Source organism: Embiotoca jacksoni, unplaced genomic scaffold (genome assembly GCF_022577435.1).
Source record: "Embiotoca jacksoni isolate LCO1_2020_lvr unplaced genomic scaffold, fEmbJac1.0.p SCAF_5, whole genome shotgun sequence".
Taxonomy (NCBI): domain Eukaryota; kingdom Metazoa; phylum Chordata; class Actinopteri; family Embiotocidae; genus Embiotoca; species Embiotoca jacksoni.
In genome coordinates, this window is record NW_027185403.1 from 16,609,881 (window position 1) to 16,628,523 (window position 18,643).

The 18,643-nt window shown below is 41.5% G+C and overlaps 1 protein-coding gene across 1 annotated transcript in view; it reads right to left on the reverse strand.

Moving 5' to 3' along the window:
• Window positions 1-17,690, reverse strand: part of LOC138211153 (connector enhancer of kinase suppressor of ras 2) — a 57,952-nt gene extending 40,262 nt beyond the window's left edge. The window contains 2 exon segments of the mRNA XM_069170835.1: window positions 4,753-4,916; window positions 17,396-17,690. Coding sequence (XP_069026936.1) covers window positions 4,753-4,916; window positions 17,396-17,459 — 228 coding nt within the window. The 5' untranslated portion in view covers window positions 17,460-17,690.
• Window positions 17,691-18,643: the final 953 nt, after the last annotated feature.

Consider the following 18,643-nt stretch of genomic DNA (forward strand, 5'->3'; position numbering starts at 1 on the left):
CATTAGAGCAACCCCTCCAACCCTCTCCCACCCCCTACTTCATGTCAATGCAGTTGCCATAGCAGCCATGTGTGGAGTGGCCTCTCCACTATGCTAATATTTCTGCATTTCTGTTCACACACTGAGTCACAATCAGACATCATTTATGATATGTTTGTGCAGAAAGAGGGACTTTGCAACGTAATCATTTTCTTTTCAAAAGCAACATATTGCTCAACTTTAGTCCATAACACAAGCTTTAACCGACCACTTACATCAAAATGTGGAGTATATTTTAATCAGGAGAATATTGTGCATATGTTGCTGGAAGATCTGACTTCAATTGTCAACTCAGGATTTTACATCTGTGAAGCAGGTTTTTTTTTATTTACCCAAAATAAATCCAGCTCCATGTTGAGCACTGGGTTTGAAGAGAAACCATTTTTCTTGATTTTTTAAAAACACATTTACAGTTCTGGAGCTGAAATGATGATATACAGAATACAAATTATAAAGCTTTGTGCGGTTTGATTTCTTTGTAATTACACCTTTTATGGGACTCTTCCAAACCACTTGGATGATAAACATTTAAAAGACAATTTACTTAAATGCTGTCATGGAAACAAGAAAGAGTAGAGAACAGTCAAGAGGCAAATAAACTGTGTTTGGGATGAGTGTGTGAAATGGTCAGGTGACAATGGGGGATGCCCTCAAACAGACGAAGGGTTAACCCAAAGATAACATTCAAATGTAAGCTTTCCTGGATGGGACATCTGAAGCCTGGTGCCTAATAAAAGACAAAGAACCTGGGCGATATTAAAGATCAATTTGATGTTACAGGGTAACGCTGACAAGAAACCAACACTGTGAAAGAAGACATGAAGGCATGAAACACTGCCAGAACAAAGGAGAATAAAAGTATATTTGGAACATAATTAGAAACATGATAGAGCTAATTATTATGAGAGATTATGCTAAAATATTTTAAGATTTGAGAGTTGTTAAGTTAGTTGTAAGATTTATTCTACTGTCAGAACAACTTGTCTTTACATTAGTTTTCTTTCTGGTATGTTTTTTTTTTCCCATAAGTCCAAACATAATGAATGTCTGAATGATTAAAATTCAACATTCTTGATTGTAATACAATTGTGTTTGTCTGTATATTAGCCCTGACAGACTTTGCTGAAGACGAGGAGGATCTAAGAAGGAGCCCTAAAATAGACCCCCGGGGTACACCGCAAAGACTGTTTAATATCATCTTTGTAGTCTTTAATATCAAATCTACATGCTTTTATTTGCCCAGTTTTTACATCTTTTTTGTAACTTCAATGACACCTTTCACTTCAGATTTTGGAATGAGCAGTCATTTTATTCTTGAGTTATATCCATTTCTCAGCACATCTTGCTGAAAATTCACTACCCACATACAGTAGAAACCTACTTAGCATAGACGCTCGGGGCAAAATTCGATTGCATAGGCATAAAAGAAGGGACTTTTCCACATTTACAGCGAGACTGAAAGCTCAGTCAGCGCTTGAAACCTGCATTGATCTGGGGCCACAGAATCTCCCCCATTTTACTGCAGAAAGACCAGAAAGTCATCATAGTTGAGCCAGGGGAACCGGGTTGTGCTTCTCCTTATGATGGATTATGCTGCGGCCGACGGGGATTTGCCCTTTATTGACCAAATAGCCATAGATGCTATAGAGATATGTTAACTGAAGAGAACAGGTAATGACCAGAGGTTTTCTCTCTCCAGCTGTCTTAAAGGGTAATTATATTTTAGACAACTTGGATGTTATTTTTGCTGTTTTTGCCATATTTTCTATCAGTTATGATGCTATTTTATTCTCCAAAGTAATTGATGGGATCTGGGAACATGGAAATACAGCTACAAGAGAGTCTGACTGGGCAAGAAATGAGCAGTGGCACGATCAGACAAGTTGCAGACCAGCCAAGAGTTTAACCAGATTATCTAAACATACCCAAAATGTTGGTACTAATCCCTCTTTGCACAGAAGATCTGTGTGTGCACAAAGATAAACAAATTGAGCCTGCCTGTGAACTGTTATTGAGCATTAGCAGTCAGCTTGGGTAATATTTTTACAGTTTGCCTTGGATGTCACTTTTAAGTACAATAAGTTTGGCTTACCTGCGTCTATATTTAAACTTGTGTCTGACTGTCTGTGTTTTTCCCCCCAGACACTGATGCATTTCTCGGCCTCTGCAACTAACATATGGTAGAGATATCTAATAGGAATGATGCCCAACTACAAAAACTAAGACCAAAGTTGGAACAAAAACTGGTTACATCCTTTAAAAAAGTCCTCACAGCGGTAGTTTTAGTGATTCATCTTGTCTGCTTGGCATCCCTAAATGTGTGTGTGTGTGTGTGTGTGTGTGTGTGTGTGTGTGTGTGTGTGTGTGTGTGTGTGTGTGTGTGTGTGTGTGTGTGTGTGTGTGTGTGTGTGTGTGTGTGTGTGTGAGTGAGTGTGTGTGTGTGTGTGTGTGTGTGTCCAGTTCCAGGACATATGGTGATTGCCACTTTGGGACACTCATTCCCATGCTGGAACGTTTGAATGAGAAGAGGTGCTGATTAGCACACACACAAGCATGTATGCATACACACACACACACACACACACACACACACACACGCTCACACACATTCAAATAGGCCCAACTAATCCAGCCATGTGTGCCTGGGAGATAAGGTGCATCCTGCATACTCTCTCTACATACTCGCCCTCTCTCTTCCTCCCTCACCCTCTCCTCCTCTCCCTCTCTTTCTCTCTCTGGGAGAGTGGCACCTAATTCCCACTAATTCCCTAATCCTGAGCAGGGCCACTGCACATACAGCCAGCAGTGACCGAGGAAGTACACACAAAGCAGGGCCCAAATGATAGAGAATTTTTGTTAACTATTTCTTAAGCCAATATCAATAACTGGTGGAGGAAAACAAACAACGACCAATATAAATAAATCTTTCTACCTGTGAGAAGTTGTTGCATGAGAGAAGACTATTTGTGAAAAGTTTTAGTCACATCTTTGGTTGGATTTGGAGAAACAGAGAAAATTGGCTTTTTCTTTAAATAGTAACCGACTTACACATGAAATACAGTTTAAAATACTGAAATACTTGAATACCAACGACTGCATACAACATCCCAGTTTTAGCACAAGTAGAAAAACTGTATTTTCTTTGATAAGATTTTTTTTTTCCATAGAAAGCTTTGAGTCATATTACAAAAGAAACCAACAGAAGTTGTCAAATGTTGGGTTGTCTGAAAAGAAACAGATGTACAAAACTTTGTCTGAATGAAACTGTCCAATACCTGATCAAAGTATAAAGGCCAGTTCACTCCAGAAAGGAGCACAGTGAAATCCATCTGCGTGTCCCTGCTAGAGGCTCGATGATGTACCAGCTACTCGCAGGGCTAATCGATGAACGACTGTATTCGGTGAGCTAATTGCTAACATGCTGGCAAGCCAAGAGTTTTTAGATTTACACAGGCACAAACATCTCCTGTCGCTTCTTTCAGTTTCTCTGTTGTGTTTACTGTTCACGTGAATGTACAGCATCTCATTCAATAAAAGAGCTATTAAAAGGTAGCCTGGTGTTCCCAGACCTAAATTTACTGTCTGAATTTATGTTTCCAGTCTTTGTGTCCTAGACTTTGGGTTAATTTTGAAACTAGTGCAGCAGCCTTCGATCAATCGGCACTGACCACCATATCGAACACCGCTGCAACTACATGTAAAAGAAGATGCTTAACCTTAACGTTATCACACTTAGCCGCCTTCACTGGTTATTGTAATGGTCCGCCCTTCAAGTGGCTGAGAGAGCCTTCATGCCAACAGAGTTTCCAGACTATAATCACAACGAAGGAAACTGAAGCTCTGAGCAATAGTCTGGTAGCACCAGGCTAATTGAAAGGTTTTTTTTAATTTTTTATTTAAGCAACAGTTGCTACGTGAGTGAGTTCACATAGTTTATTCAAAATACGCACACAAGAATCATTTTTAACTAGCGTTCAGTTATTTTGGATTCTCTGTGCTTACGGTGCATTTCCTTTCATTTTAGCAATATATTGGTGTCTGACACCTGGTCCTACTGGATACTGTTTGTTGAAGAGGGATAGTTTTTGGTAATAGACCATCTAAACCATCAATTCATGAGTGACTGAATGTTCGTAAGGAAACCCAAATCATTTGTCAAGCAGTAAAAGATTAGTTTTACTGATTGATCTAAAATACAACTGATTCAAACAATATATAATTCTGTTAAATAATTAAAATGGAGTGTATAAAATTTGCATGAAACAATATGGTGTAAAACTTCATTTATCTTCCCAAGTGTCTACTTTAAGAAAAATACTTGTGACTAAATACACTGACTGGTTAAAGCTCACTTTCTTCATTAAACTTAACAAGTCATAAAACTATACTATCATTATACTCTACTGCAGATTGCTGCAGGATCGCTGTATAAACATATGTAACAATAGCTAAATATTTTACTTTATACTGCTAAGAAATTTAGCTAATTCTGTTAATTCTGCTCACCTGAGTATTTTTAATGAATAAATTACATATCTTGTATTTGTGTGATAACCTTTTAACCTTTTGTCAGTTTTATGGGTCAACATTTTTTCAGCTTGTGTTGTGCCAGTCAGATATACCTGACCAACACTGAGGCACACAAAAACAAACACATTTGGGACCTGCATAAACATCACACAGACATAAAATCAGTAAGCAACAAGGGCTGACCAGAGCACAGAGGAGGTCGACAGCTTCCAGGATGAGCTCCTGATGTCCTATTCTGGTGACACCCAGCTCCTCCAGCTCCTGATGGGTGATGTGCAGCAGCTGCTCTCCCCCCATCTGCTCCCGCTCAAAACTCTTCACGTACTGCTGGAGACAGTCATCCAGACCTAAGGAGAGCATAGATAGAGACAGTTAGGATGTGCTGATGAATCTGTCTTTTATTACTGTGGCCTTAGCTGTAAATGACAAAATATTTTTATGGGCCTATAAAGGTTTTAGGTGCCCTTTCTGCCCAGAAATAGAAAACATTAGGAAATATCATTCCTATCATTATATTAATATGCGTTCCTGCCTGTCGTATTGTAGTCTGAATTGTGGTCCACTTACTGCCGATGCAACACAGAATTTGAGTGCAGACACCCACACAGAACATAATGTGGCTTATTCTGCCAAATAGAAACTAAAGACAAACACCACAAAGCCAGAGATCTTTCTAATGCTTTTCCTTGGAGTGATAAGATTTTCAGTGAGGCCGCAAAAGCATCGAAAGAAGAACAAAGAATATCTTTGTTTTCAGAGTGAAAAGAATGAATTTCACGCATATTCTGTGTGATTAAGGGTGCGTCCAAAATATACCTTGAACGATGTGAGTAATGTATTGACGTATGACTCCACTGTTACGCTGTAGGTGCCTTCTACGCAGAGAGCCAATCAGCTGCACACAGGCGTGGTGGGCCCGGGATACTATTGATCAGTAAGAGCGTCTGGCTTTGAACCAAACAAAGTCAGCAGAAAGTACATCTCCCCACAGACCTAATGAACAAGGCTGCTCGAAAATGAGCAAACACAGAGCAAAAACGAGGAAGCAAATCCATGCAGACACACATACATGCACAAAGCCACAGAGAAACACAAACAGTACACTCTGTCCCTCCATGAACATGCACTTCAAACACAATCACACATACAAATACAATTACAACTACTGTTGTTATTCAGGGTCTTCGACGCCTCCGCAGAGGCATGTTGTTAAAGCCTATTGGAGCTGTGAGGAAAACACTGATGCCCAAGGGAAGCAAGATGCTGACAGAGAGCAGACAGTGTGGTCACACCTTAACACAGTCACCACACACGCTCGCGCACACACACACACACACACACACACACACACACACACACACACACACACACACACACACACACACACACACACACACACACACACACACACACACACACACATTCTAGCAGGCAAGTGGTGTAGCATCTTGGTATGCCATGGGACACAATAGACAAAACATAAGCCAACTGTTGCTGTGAGTGACATGCAGAAACAATCTTGTTACATACAGCACAGCAGAGGACTTTTAAATCTAACACATCAGTAAGAGGCTCTGAACTGGAGCAACACAAGTAAATATTGTTTAATAAAATACAGTCCCTGTGGAAAACCCCTGATGTCCCACATGTTAGTAAGTGTGTCACTTATAATGATACAATGTCACCACATGGAAGGCTGTGACACCAAGATATCAGTGCATGTGATGACCTGATTTTACATGGGCAGACTGTGTTTGCAAATGAATGTCATTAACAGGTGTAGAACGTCTAACCAAGTTGCTTAAAAAACACTACGTCTACTTGAGTATAAATATGTATTAGTATCAGTTCTAGATTGTAACTGCATTTACAATTTACCCCAGTATAAATATGTATTTGAGGTATTTTACTTTGCTTTTTCACTTTCATGCAATTTCATGCCACTCTTTACTCCAGCAGAATTCAAATCCTTATTACTATTTGACAGCTATGTGGTTTTAAAATGACAATTTTACAAGTAAAGCAAACTTTCATATTTTAATGCATTGATTTTAGATTAAATGGTATGTAAAATGCTTTCTCCACCTTAGTCAACTACTGGATGCAAAAATGTTAAATTAATAATCATCCAATCATATCATAGTGTCACTCACCATTTTCATGAATGATGAATAATTTCACATTTGATAATTATAGTATATTGATAATACATATTTTAGCAATATTTGGACTCTAATCTGCTGTAATAGATATTTTTATTGTATTAATTGACAGTATGAATTGCACATGTAAATTCATCCTCATTCATATAGATATTTTATTTTTCGGTTTAATTAGAATTTTCCATGAGATTCACATGAAAGGACTGCAAAGAACTCTTTTAAATTGAAGCGTACCCTCGTCCCCAGGGTGAGTTTTCTGTTTTCTTTAAAAAATTTAAAAAAGACTTTAATATGGCTTTGCATTTTTACAACAATGCTCTTGTTGACAAATTCTTGAATAAGAGTGAGAGCAGTGCTTGATTCTAGCATTACATGCAAATCCGCTGCTTTTCTTTGAATGTTACATGTTTATTACAGCAGGAAAATGGTGTTGTGTCATATAATAAATCATCACCATTCCTGGCACAAGTGAACTGAGGATGCAGATTTATTTAGCTGGCCAACAGCTGTAGGAACAAGGAACAAGGAGATGGACCAGAAAAAAAGCACCGCAGCCAATAAGCAGGATGTCTGAATATTCGACTTCTGACCCTCACTATGAGAGACAGGGGATGAAAAAAAAAACGAGATGGCTATTTCTCAGATGGCAGGCTTTATGTTCGTAACGGGAGGTAAGCCTCCTATTCAGAACCAATACCGCCTTCTCATTTTCTCTGCCACTCCCTCCCTCTCACACTTGTCCTTTCCCATTTATACCCCTGCTTTTCTTTCGGAAGCATGGGAAGCACCTTTTAACAGTAGCCATTTCATACAATGTGGCCCATTATGGCTCATGTCATCATAATCTGACCATATTTCTGAAACAATGATAGTGTAATATCTTCAGTCCACGTTTCATATTTGCTGCAGGTGCATGGAAAAAGTGTGTGCAAATGTTTTATGCACTTTATGCGTTGGTCCCAAGCACGACAACGACCCCAAACATGCAACCAGAGTCATAATGACAGATGAACAAGGAGTCCCGAAACTGGAATGGTCTCCAGAGAGCACTGATCTCAACACTGAGTAAGTTACAGTAGACACTGAGACAGCTTAAATCCACAGAGGCACTGTGGCAAGTTCTCCAGATGCTTGGAACAACCTACCTGGCAAGTACCTTTAAAACTGTGTGCAAGTGTACAAGGAAGCGCTATTTCAAACACAAAGGGTGCTCATTATTTTTCTGTGCACTTTGTATGAAGCTAATTCATAGATAAAAACAAACGGATAATCACTTTGCCTTAATTCCCTTAAACTTACGCACATACTGTGAATAATATAAAAAGGTGATGAATAAAGAATCAAGAGGTTTCAGCCTGATTTCCTCTGGGAAAGCCTCCTACTATATGTCCTACTTCTGCCACACACACATCTTGGAGATGAAAGCGTTTCTGTGTTGACCGCAGCACATTTAGCTGTCATTCTCCTCTCTCAGGTTATGATGGGATTCGTTGTTTCAATCATATGCCAGTTCTCTCTCACATACAAGCACGTGCATAGAAATGCACACATCCCCACATAGTTCTACATCCACAGTGTGACACACAGCTGTGAGCCAATCAGATGAGTCAGAAAGCCTCCCCCCAAAGGACAAACAGCTGATCTGGGTTCATCTGCTGAGTTCATATGCCAGCTGGAAATAGCACATGGTGCTCACAAACACACACACCCACACACACACGCTAACACACAGGGGTCAGGTTTCGCAACACTGCACCTCGTCACACAGTTAATGATATTAAAATGTTGCAGATATTATTAGTCAAGTTCAGCAGCAGTTGTGACTGTATCAGGCAAAAACAAATATTATGTCTGCCGCCCAAATGCCTTCTCACATCAGTCTGTTTACAGTGTGCACCACAAGAAATATGAAAACTGACCCCACTCAACTTCTGTGTAGCGTATACTAAAAGAACAAACAAAGTCCTAGCCTGCATGCAGCTGAAATAAACAAAAAGTAATTTTGCATTAGTCATGTCAGAAATGTCTCCCAGAGCCATAAGCTTCTTTTCCTTCCCTCCGGCAAATAAAGGGAATACGATCTTTTATCATAACTTAACCATTTTTGAAACACCAGCTCCTGGAGTGTGTGGAGCCACTACAAGGTAGGTTCACCCTTTGCCTCAGAAGCAGAAATAATTTATTGTAGGTGGGTTGCATTAATTGTTCACCAGTCGCTGATGTCAGCTTGCTGAAATGTTTGACTTCCATTCAAAGTTCCTCCAGCTGCAGGTGTTTGAGGGTTGTCTGGCAGGTGCTGCCTTGTTCAACCTTCTATTTCTTCTCTTTGAGAATTGGTAGATTATCTCGATCATTAAACTGTTGAATGGTCCACTTTGGGTTTAACTTCAACTTTCAAACAGATGGCCTCACATTGTCTTCAAGCACATGACTAATACTTAGTTGAACCAATGACTGCAGGCTGCCCAGTCCTTGAGGCGGCGAAGGAACCCCAAATCATAACATTTCTACCACCATGCTCCACAGCTGGTAAAGGTTTCCTCTACTAAAAAGCTGCCTTTGGTCCACGCCAAACATGTCCTCTGTTACTGTGGCAAGACAACTCTATCTTTCATCCGTCTGTCCAGAGCACGTTATTCCTAAAGGCTTGGTCTTTGCCTGTAAGTGTTCACTGTAGCTTTGCGCTAATGTTCATTTCAGACAGCAAAGCCTTTTTGCTGACACCCCTCCCATGAAGGTCAAATTCATGCAATCTCTTTCTGAGTGTAGACATATAAACGTTGAGACCAAGAGCTACGAGAGTTACCTGCAGATCCTGTGATGAAATTTTGAGGTTCTTGGAGACCCCTTTTTGCCAGCCATTTGAAATCTACCTACTTGTATGATTTCATCAGAGCTGAATGATTTATTTCAAATAATTTAAGATCTTTTTAAATCGTTTGCCAGACTGACAGGCATCCATGACCTTTTTACTGAAAGCTTTAGAGAACTCTTTAGATCTTGGCATGATGACACCACACACTTCAGTCGCAAAGTGAACATCAGACCCTTAATGTTAGACCTTGTAATATGACTGGTTACACCGAGTACTCCATAAGGAGGTTCTAATCATCGGCACCTCATCTAATACCCTCAATTTTCATTCATTACTTTATTTGAATATATCGCATTTATCTGTAGGCACTGCTTCAGAGAGGATGAAATGTTTGCTTGTTCAAATGTGTCAAAATATTGTCAAAATGTCATCAACTTCCATTGGGTGTCCTTATTTTGTCACATCGCTTCTCTTACCAAATCTTACTTCTCTCCTTTAATTAGCATGAAACAATACACAAAGCATTCAGCCGGTCCTGTAGCTAAGTAGAAAACATGTAATCTGATAAGAAAAATTTGAATATTAGCACAATGAATGTTCACTTTTGATTAATAGCTTTTGAAACTGGAGTTACTTCTAAATTCTAAATTATTTAGAGCTTAGATTTTATAGGGAATACAAATGAGGCTTCTGGCATTGGTGTGTTTTAATCTGAATGATTGTAAGTACTGCATTACATAGTATATATTATATTATTGAGATTTTGTTTTGCCTAAAATCAATCAGTTCGGTGCGGTACTTCAATAAAATGTTATTATATCCTGACCTTACCACAAAGGCACTGAGTTTCTTTACCCAAACAGAATCTGTTTGAGCAAGAGATCTCTATAAGAAAAACTGAAGGATCCCTTGATCCCGAGCATCACTGACTCCCAGTGTGCTAAGCATTGAGCAAGCATTTTGTGTTGACAGCTTCATCCACATTTCATGCAAGTCCCTCCAATCTTTTCCTCTTTCCTGGGCAAAATAAACCCCTCTCCATCAGAAACACGAGGGTTGCCAGGCAACCAGGGCGAGAAAGGCCTCTGAGCAGAAGTGAAGGATCAGCAGTTGCTTCCCCTCAGGACCCTGCACTGATGCTAGGCTAAGGATCACACATACACACTGTAAGTACACACACAAACACACACACACACATACACACACAGTGTAGCCTATATTTGCCTCCCACACGCTGGCTGAGAGCTTGTTGAAGGCCACAAAAAAGAAAAAGAAAAAGACTGTTCTTAGAGCTGAATGTGGCTCAAACTAAGAAACGTTGCTGCTTGGCCATGAGCATCAGCTGAAGTCAGTCTAACCTGTGTTCTCCTCTGAGAAGCTCGGGTCAGAGAGGAGTCTGGGCTGAGAGCGGTGACAAGCAACAAAGACTCCTGTCCCGTTCGCCTCGCCTCCATCTGTGAGATTCCAGCTGGAGTAAGTGCTTCGGTGAGTGTGAAGAAAAGACACAACTCTCACTAAAAATATTCCTGACTGTGAAATATTCATTACATCCTGACAGAATATTCTTAAGACCGTGGCATTTTAGCTACTCGGTATGTGAGCTTTCAAGTGCACCAGAGCCTCCGCTCTGATATCCAGCTGGCAGGGAGGTGTCGAGAGGCAATCCGAAGGTACAGGAAGCAGGAAAAACAGGGTCAACCAGAAAAGTGCGAGGAGTTCAGAGGCAGAGCTCGACCCGAGAGAATCTGAAGTGACTACAGTCATACCGGAAGGATGACAATATATGTTCACATGAACTTTAGCTTTACCTCACAAGCCCTGTCTATCCTCATCCTAACCCATTCGATTCATTCGTAGGCTGTGAAGAGACGTAGAAGAAAAACACACAGAGCTAACAAACATAGAGGCGTAACCAAGCACATGTTGTCCAAACACCCCAATCTGGAGCATCTTCACATGGGTTCTGTCTGATTAATGTGCACGTGTTCAAATTATAGCTATAAGATTCGTAAATGAATAATGGATCCAATAGTTGTGTGTAATGTGAAGGGGTTGCTTACAAACCCACAGACAATCGTCTCCGAACTCTGCCGTTCCACTCAGTCCTATTTTAATGTCTTTCAGCAGATTGTTTTGGTTTTTCCCCACCAATGCTCAGTCTCACAGTTTCCATTTGCAGCGGTTGTGAGCTGAAACACTGACTGGATGCAAAACGTCCAGCATTTAACACTTGTCATACAGTTAGCAACTAGTGTAGCATTCAGCAGCTAACCAGGAGTTGGTGGGGAGCAAAACAGAGGTAAAACAGGAGTTAGTCGATTTAGATTCACTGAGTGCAAGATGGCTGCTAGTTTTATAAAGGTGGTAATATTTGAGTGAACATTATTTTGTTTAAAGCTTGTTGCACTGCCCTCCAAATGGTAAAAAAAAAAAGAAAAAAAAGAAAAAAAGGGTTTAAACATGAAATACTTATTAATATGACTGTTATCAGTCATTGTATTACAACTGAGCTAATAATCTGCTCGAAATCATTTAATCATTATCGGTATGTTACCGCAGCTAAAACTGAGCTCATTATTAGCGCTATGACATGCAGTATTTTACAGAGTATGTTGTGTCTTTAACAGAGCGTTAGCATTCTGGCAAATGTCACAACAGTTAATGATCAAAACAAATGACTCAAGAACCGTGATACCATAAAGCCAATTCAACCAATTTATTTTTAATACTTTGAAACATTTTGCAAGACTCAGCTGTCTGCTCTGAGCTTTTATGCAGGAAAAACTAGCTTCGCCACGAAAGTGTGTTGAAAGCTAAGCTAAAATAAACTATTAATTCCAGACAATAATTCTGGCTACTTTAAAAAGATAAATGCTTAATTTGAATACACATTTGTAATCTGGATTACTCTTTTAAAACAGGGTCTCTCAACATTTTTTGTCTTGTAAATTCAGCAGTCATTTTTTTTTTTTTTAAATGTTGCACAAATTTTTTGGTGCATAGGTATCTCCAGTGACCCCGTCCTCATATGATACGACTTCATGTGGTGTCCCTATCCCCAGGTTGAGAAACTTCGTTTGATCGTGACATATGTGCTTGTAAAACTGCAGCCCCGGAACAACAGGTGCAAAATCAACCCCGTAAAGCACATACGAGCATCTACACACTCAAACAAACACACACACACACACACACACACACACACACACACACACACACACACACACACACACACACAGGCTCCTCTGTCCAAGCAGCCGGATAGAGTGGGTGCTTTGATATGATGCCCACTGCATCTCCCATTCCCCGCACCGCTCTGCCATCGCCTCTGTGCTTGCCCCCTCTTCCTCCGTCATGCCCACCCTTCCCCTCACACTCTCCCTCATTTCCTCCCCCATCTTAGGCTCGTCAGTCTTTCTTTCATTTTGCTTTGCACCTCCCCATTTCTGAATCCATGTCCCTGCTCTCTGCTCTCTCTCTGCGCTCGAGGCCATTAAACAGGAGGGGAAGCTGTTGAGTGTGTGAGTGTGTGTGTGTGTGTGTGTGTGTGTGTGTGTGTGTGTGTGTGTGTGTGTGTGTGTGTGTGTGTGTGTGTGTGTGTGTGTGTGTGTGTGTGTGTGTGTGTGTGAATGTGTGTGTGTATATGAATATGTACATACCGTATGTGCATCATTATGCGCCTAAATATGTTTAGATGTGCATCGGGCATCCGTGTGCGTTGTTGCCTCCCCATCTTATGACATGTGCTGTGACTCCAACACGATCCGATCTGGTTTCCATGACTACTGATGCCCCACTTAAAGCTGCTGCTCCAGAGTTTGTGTGTCTCTGCATGTGTGTCAGTGTGCATACATGTATACCGTATATTTCAATGAACATGTGCCTTCCTCCGAGCGCATTTATCCGTGTGCATTCGTTTGCTGCGCTTGCATCTCTGCATCTCTGCATTTCTTTCGGGCATGAGGGTAAAAATGGAGGACAGGAGGAGTCTCCTTGTGCATACGTGTGTGTGTGTGTGTGTGTGTGTGTGTGTGTGTGTGTGTGTGTGTGTGTGTGTGTGTGTGTGTGTGTGTGTGTGTGTGTTTGCCCATAATAAGGCGCACTCCTTAATCTTTAATGCAGCTGGAACTACAACAAGCACACAGTCAGAGCCAGGGGACGTGCGTTGTCCAACACGGACTTCCTTACTGTGGACTAAATCAGAGGACACAGTATGGAATAATTGTAAACATGGTCCTCAACACCACAGGAGACCCAAACAACCAAGCAGCATTAAGATGTTGCGTTTAACAGGGGAATAAAGCATTTCCTGCTCAAGTCCTAATTCACTGTCCATATGATGCCACTACTGTACATTTATATGTTAAAATTTTCAACAGATATTAAGCTGAACTTCTTGTGAACATGCACATGCTCTCTGTCATCATCATCATCATTATTTGTAGGTTGTTCCAATACATTAGCACACACAGAGGGAAAGAGAGATTACTGCATCAAAAGTGAACTGCCTTATTCCTTTTCCTGTCGATGTGTGCATCAGCAGGCGGCCGATACTGCGCGCATGAAAGCACGTGCTGATCTCATGAGGTATACACAGCACACAGAGTGAAGCAGAAGTCCATTTTTCTTTGTTGCCTCACATGTCAAAGCTCAGATTCGTACGCACCACACTTAACACATCAATTGCACACAGCCTCGCAGATCTCACACACACACACACACACACACACACACACACACACACACACACACACACACACACACACACACACACACACACACACAGAAAAAGGAAACTCCTCCGGTGTGGGTGTTCAAATCAAAACAAATGCTGATGAGTCATCTTTCTGTGAGCCTCACCAGTGTTCTGCTGCTGGAGCAGTGCTTCTACAGCAGTGGGAGATACAGTATAGTCTGGTAGCTAGCTGTGTCAGGTTTTCTCGATAGGACTGCAGAGTACCACATCTCTCTGTCCCATGTTCTGTCATATGACAGGTAGGGGCTGTCGAGGAAAAAGAGCTGCTTTCCACAAAAGACGAGAGTCAGAGATTTTGCCTTTTTTGTTGTTGTTGTTGTGCTGGTAAACATTTAGCCTTAAATCCTCTGAGTAATGTCCAAAAACGGAATGGATTTGTAAATCAATCTGTGTTGTATTAGTGCAAACTGATGATCTAACAAGACCAGCTTAAAGTATATATCTTGACAGCTACAGTTAATGGCAATCTTATATGATCATATTTTACATACAAAACATGTGAGATCATGCATTTTATATTTATTTATTTTAAATCATTTTAATTTTATTAAAAAATGTTCAGCCCATTAGTTAGGTGAGTAAAATGATGCACATGTTTGTTATGTACTTATATTATTATTATTATACACAAAATTCAAGGGCGCCACTGGTTGATCACCGGTTTGGGTATTTGTCGCTTCGCTCTCTCCCTCATAAAATGCAACACCAACAACAACAAAAATGTAAATAATAGTAAAAATAACTCAGCATAGGTGTTGAAACTGATTTCCATTGCACACAGACAAAAAGGCACAGCACTTTTATCATGAAAGAATGAGACATCGTGATGACCAGTGTATCACCTTCACAGATAAATAATGTTAAGACGAATTTATCCGAAAGATGTAGGTGGGGACAAATGTTTTCCATCTGCACCCATGGACTTGTATCTCTTATAAGGTAAAGTAGAGAAATTGCTGAAGTACTACCACAGAAGGTCTCAGTGTCACCTCTCTGTAGAAATGGTACGAGACTGCTTGGATCTGCGTGCGAGAGAAGAAGAGCTTCCAGCAAAAGGGGCCAAAGTGAAGCCCGTGTAAGCGTACAGATTAATACCAGCCTTTCACCTTTTACTTTATTCATAGGAAAATAAGATCTGAGCATAAGCCTGCCACTGAGGGTCTATGTTTGAAGCCCTGCCGTGAAAAACGAAGGTAGCTTAACAAGAAACTTGCACACTATGAGGAAAATAATGAAATATAATCGTTTTATTTCCATTTTCATCTCCCGCATTAGAAAAATGGCCCTTCACTAACATTTCAGTTTTTCCACTGTCAGCTTTAAATCAAAACTATTTGTCTCTATTATTATGATTTCATAATTATCATGATTTAAGATTGAAGAGCCTGACAGTTGAGATGGACAAATGTTATAATACAAAAACTCTTTTTTACTGATTAAACCTTTGTTTCCTGCAAGAAGATCTAAAACCATTTGTTTACTTTGGGTGAACTGCACATAACTTTCACATGCTGGATAGTACATCGGTTTGTTGGCAATGACTGGTTCATAATTTACCTTCCCTGCCCCAAACGGGCAGCATGTTTTAAAATGTGCAAGTGTAATAACTTCACATCTGGGAATAGGTTTCAGTCATGTCTTAAATAAGTGAAAGGCAGTAAAAGCTGCCGTCTGACTAGCTGCCTTACTTTTAGATATTCTGAGTACAAATATTCCTGTGAGTCATGTCAGTCTCTGTGTGTGCCGTCAAAGAAACTGCAGCAAAGTTTTTAATGTGCTTTCCAGGCTGCAAACTCTAACCACATTTGGCCTGTTACTCATGTAATCTCCAATCAAATTTCAGTTCAGCCTCTCTTAATAAACGGTGCAGGAGCCAGGCTTTCCAAGTGAACACTCCACAGATCAGAGGATGAGGCTGTGACTCCACTGGCTGCTTATACTGTGGCTGAGGAGTGCAATTATAAAACCTGGAACATCCTCGTGCTCACTTAACCTGAAGCATCCCAAATAATGTTTTGCCATGCATCGACAAAGTTGACTTCTAATCTGAGAGATTGGTGCTTAATGAAAAGGAAGTGGTGTCTGGTCCTGAAACACATGCAGGAATATAGAGAGCTGGCAAATGTACATATTAAATACTGAAATTGGTCACCACATGTGTAAATAATGCAGACACACTTCTTTAATAGTCTGAGTCATCGAACAAGTAGTGATTAAGTCATCCTCTTAAGTAAGGGATTGCGGACACCCTCCCTTCCCATTTCCATTGTCTGTCACTAGGCCCACCACAGTTTCACTCACAGCTCTGTAGATGATCACGGTGTGTGAGAACAGCACCCTACCACCGCCACCAAACACACAGACACACACACATACAAGCACGATTAGTAATTACTCATTGATACTGTCTCTTTTAAAGGGCCGTATATGGTGCCAGCAAAGCGAGCAGCAAAAAAAAAAGCGAGTGTGATCGCTGCGTTTGCCTTATATGGCAGGCGGCATTGCGCTGTCCACGGTGCTGAAGCTGACTGTACGGCTGGCATCGGGGAAGGGGGTGGAGTGGGGTGCATGCAGCTAACTACATTAATCATACATGCACGCGCGCACGCACGTTTGCAGACGCACACATACACAGCGAGTGGTGATATGGGCTTGAGGGCATGTGCCAGAGAGTGAAGATGACATATCTTCCACATTCATTGATGAGAGCTCTGCCTCTTGCTGCTGATGCTGATGACAGCAGCAGCAGCAGCAGCAGCAACAGCAGCCTACAGGCTCGGCTTGCGAGAGGTGCGCTCTCATGCAAGCGAGATGACAGAATGCTTGAGCCTCCAGTCCCAGCTTCTTGGGGACATCCATTTCACTGCACCGGCTCAAAAGCCTTTACTCTACTTTAGAGACTTTAATCAGTCTCAAAGTGGTCAGTTACATCGGCTGAAATCCCACGTCAGTCTGCAGGTTTGGATAAGGAGAACGCACATGCCCAGTGTGGCCCTCCGCTGCTCACCATCACCACAAGCATCATCATCATCATCCTCACCACAAGCAACATGAACATTAAGAGCCTGGTGCAATGAAGGAATCCAATATTACCTTTCATCCAGTCCAGCACTTGCTTTGGCGTCCATTTACTTATAGGTTCCATAACCAAAGCCATGGTGTCACAGTCTCTCCGAGATGAACAGCACAGGACTCAATGCAGACAACATAAAACGACTTGTCAGTCACATCTGGAATGACAGAGCGGTGGATAAATCTGAGGAAAAAGAAAAGGTTGTCAGCTTTATTCTCTCCATCAGAGCATGGCCGCCTGCAGGAACGGTGAACGGGATGCGGTGGTGCAATCCACGCGCGCACACAGACACGCACACACACGTCCTCTCCTCTCCCTCCCTCCTCTCGTTCCCTCTCTCTCTCTCTCTCTCTCTCTCTCTCTCTCTCTCTTTCTCGTGCCTTCCCGCCAGCAGCCCGCGCGCTGTGAGAAGTGGATTCGGTGGGCGCAAGGGGATGGAGCGACCCCTCCCCTCTCCTTTTTTCCTCCCGCCCGTCTCGCTGCAGCATCACTGGGGCCACCACTCATAATAGAGACCAGGGAATGGTGCAACGCACACCATATAGGGAGGATCTTTCTCCGTCTCCCTCCCTCCAGCTTTATACACATGCATATAAACTACATACAGAGGCTTTATGCAAAAATAACTTAACAACCCTTTAATCAATCGTATAAAGTATGTAGCAACAACGTCACACTAAATAATATATAAATTGCAAACAGTTACCACAGACACATAATAGGCCTACCTATAGAAACATGGCAGAAATAACAGATTTGCATGTAGCCTATTTTTCCAAGGAGAAGGACTCGTCATCATTAGTCTTTGCCTTTGCCGTGACATGTCTGCAGGATGGCAGCTTGCATGTGCCCCATCCCACGGCAAGGTGTCCGCTGTTTTTTTTTAAGTTCACCATCTACGGATGAGGAAATCAGCATCAGTTGTCAGGCGCTGGTGGTCGGTGCGTGGAGCCAGCTGAGCGGAACAGCGCCCCCTGCTGCGAACCTGGGACACAGGTGACGTCATGGATTTGAGCAGTAGCACCCCCACTAAAAATACACACAGACGCGCGCGCGCACATGCACACACACACACACACACACACACACACACACACACACACACACACACATAAATAACGCTCACAATAGGAAAGGAGATGGACAAAGTAATGTGGGACTAACAAACAGGGACAGACAGACAGACAGACAGACAGACAGACAGACAGACAGACAGATAGATAGATAGATAGATAGATAGATAGATAGATAGATAGATAGATAGATAG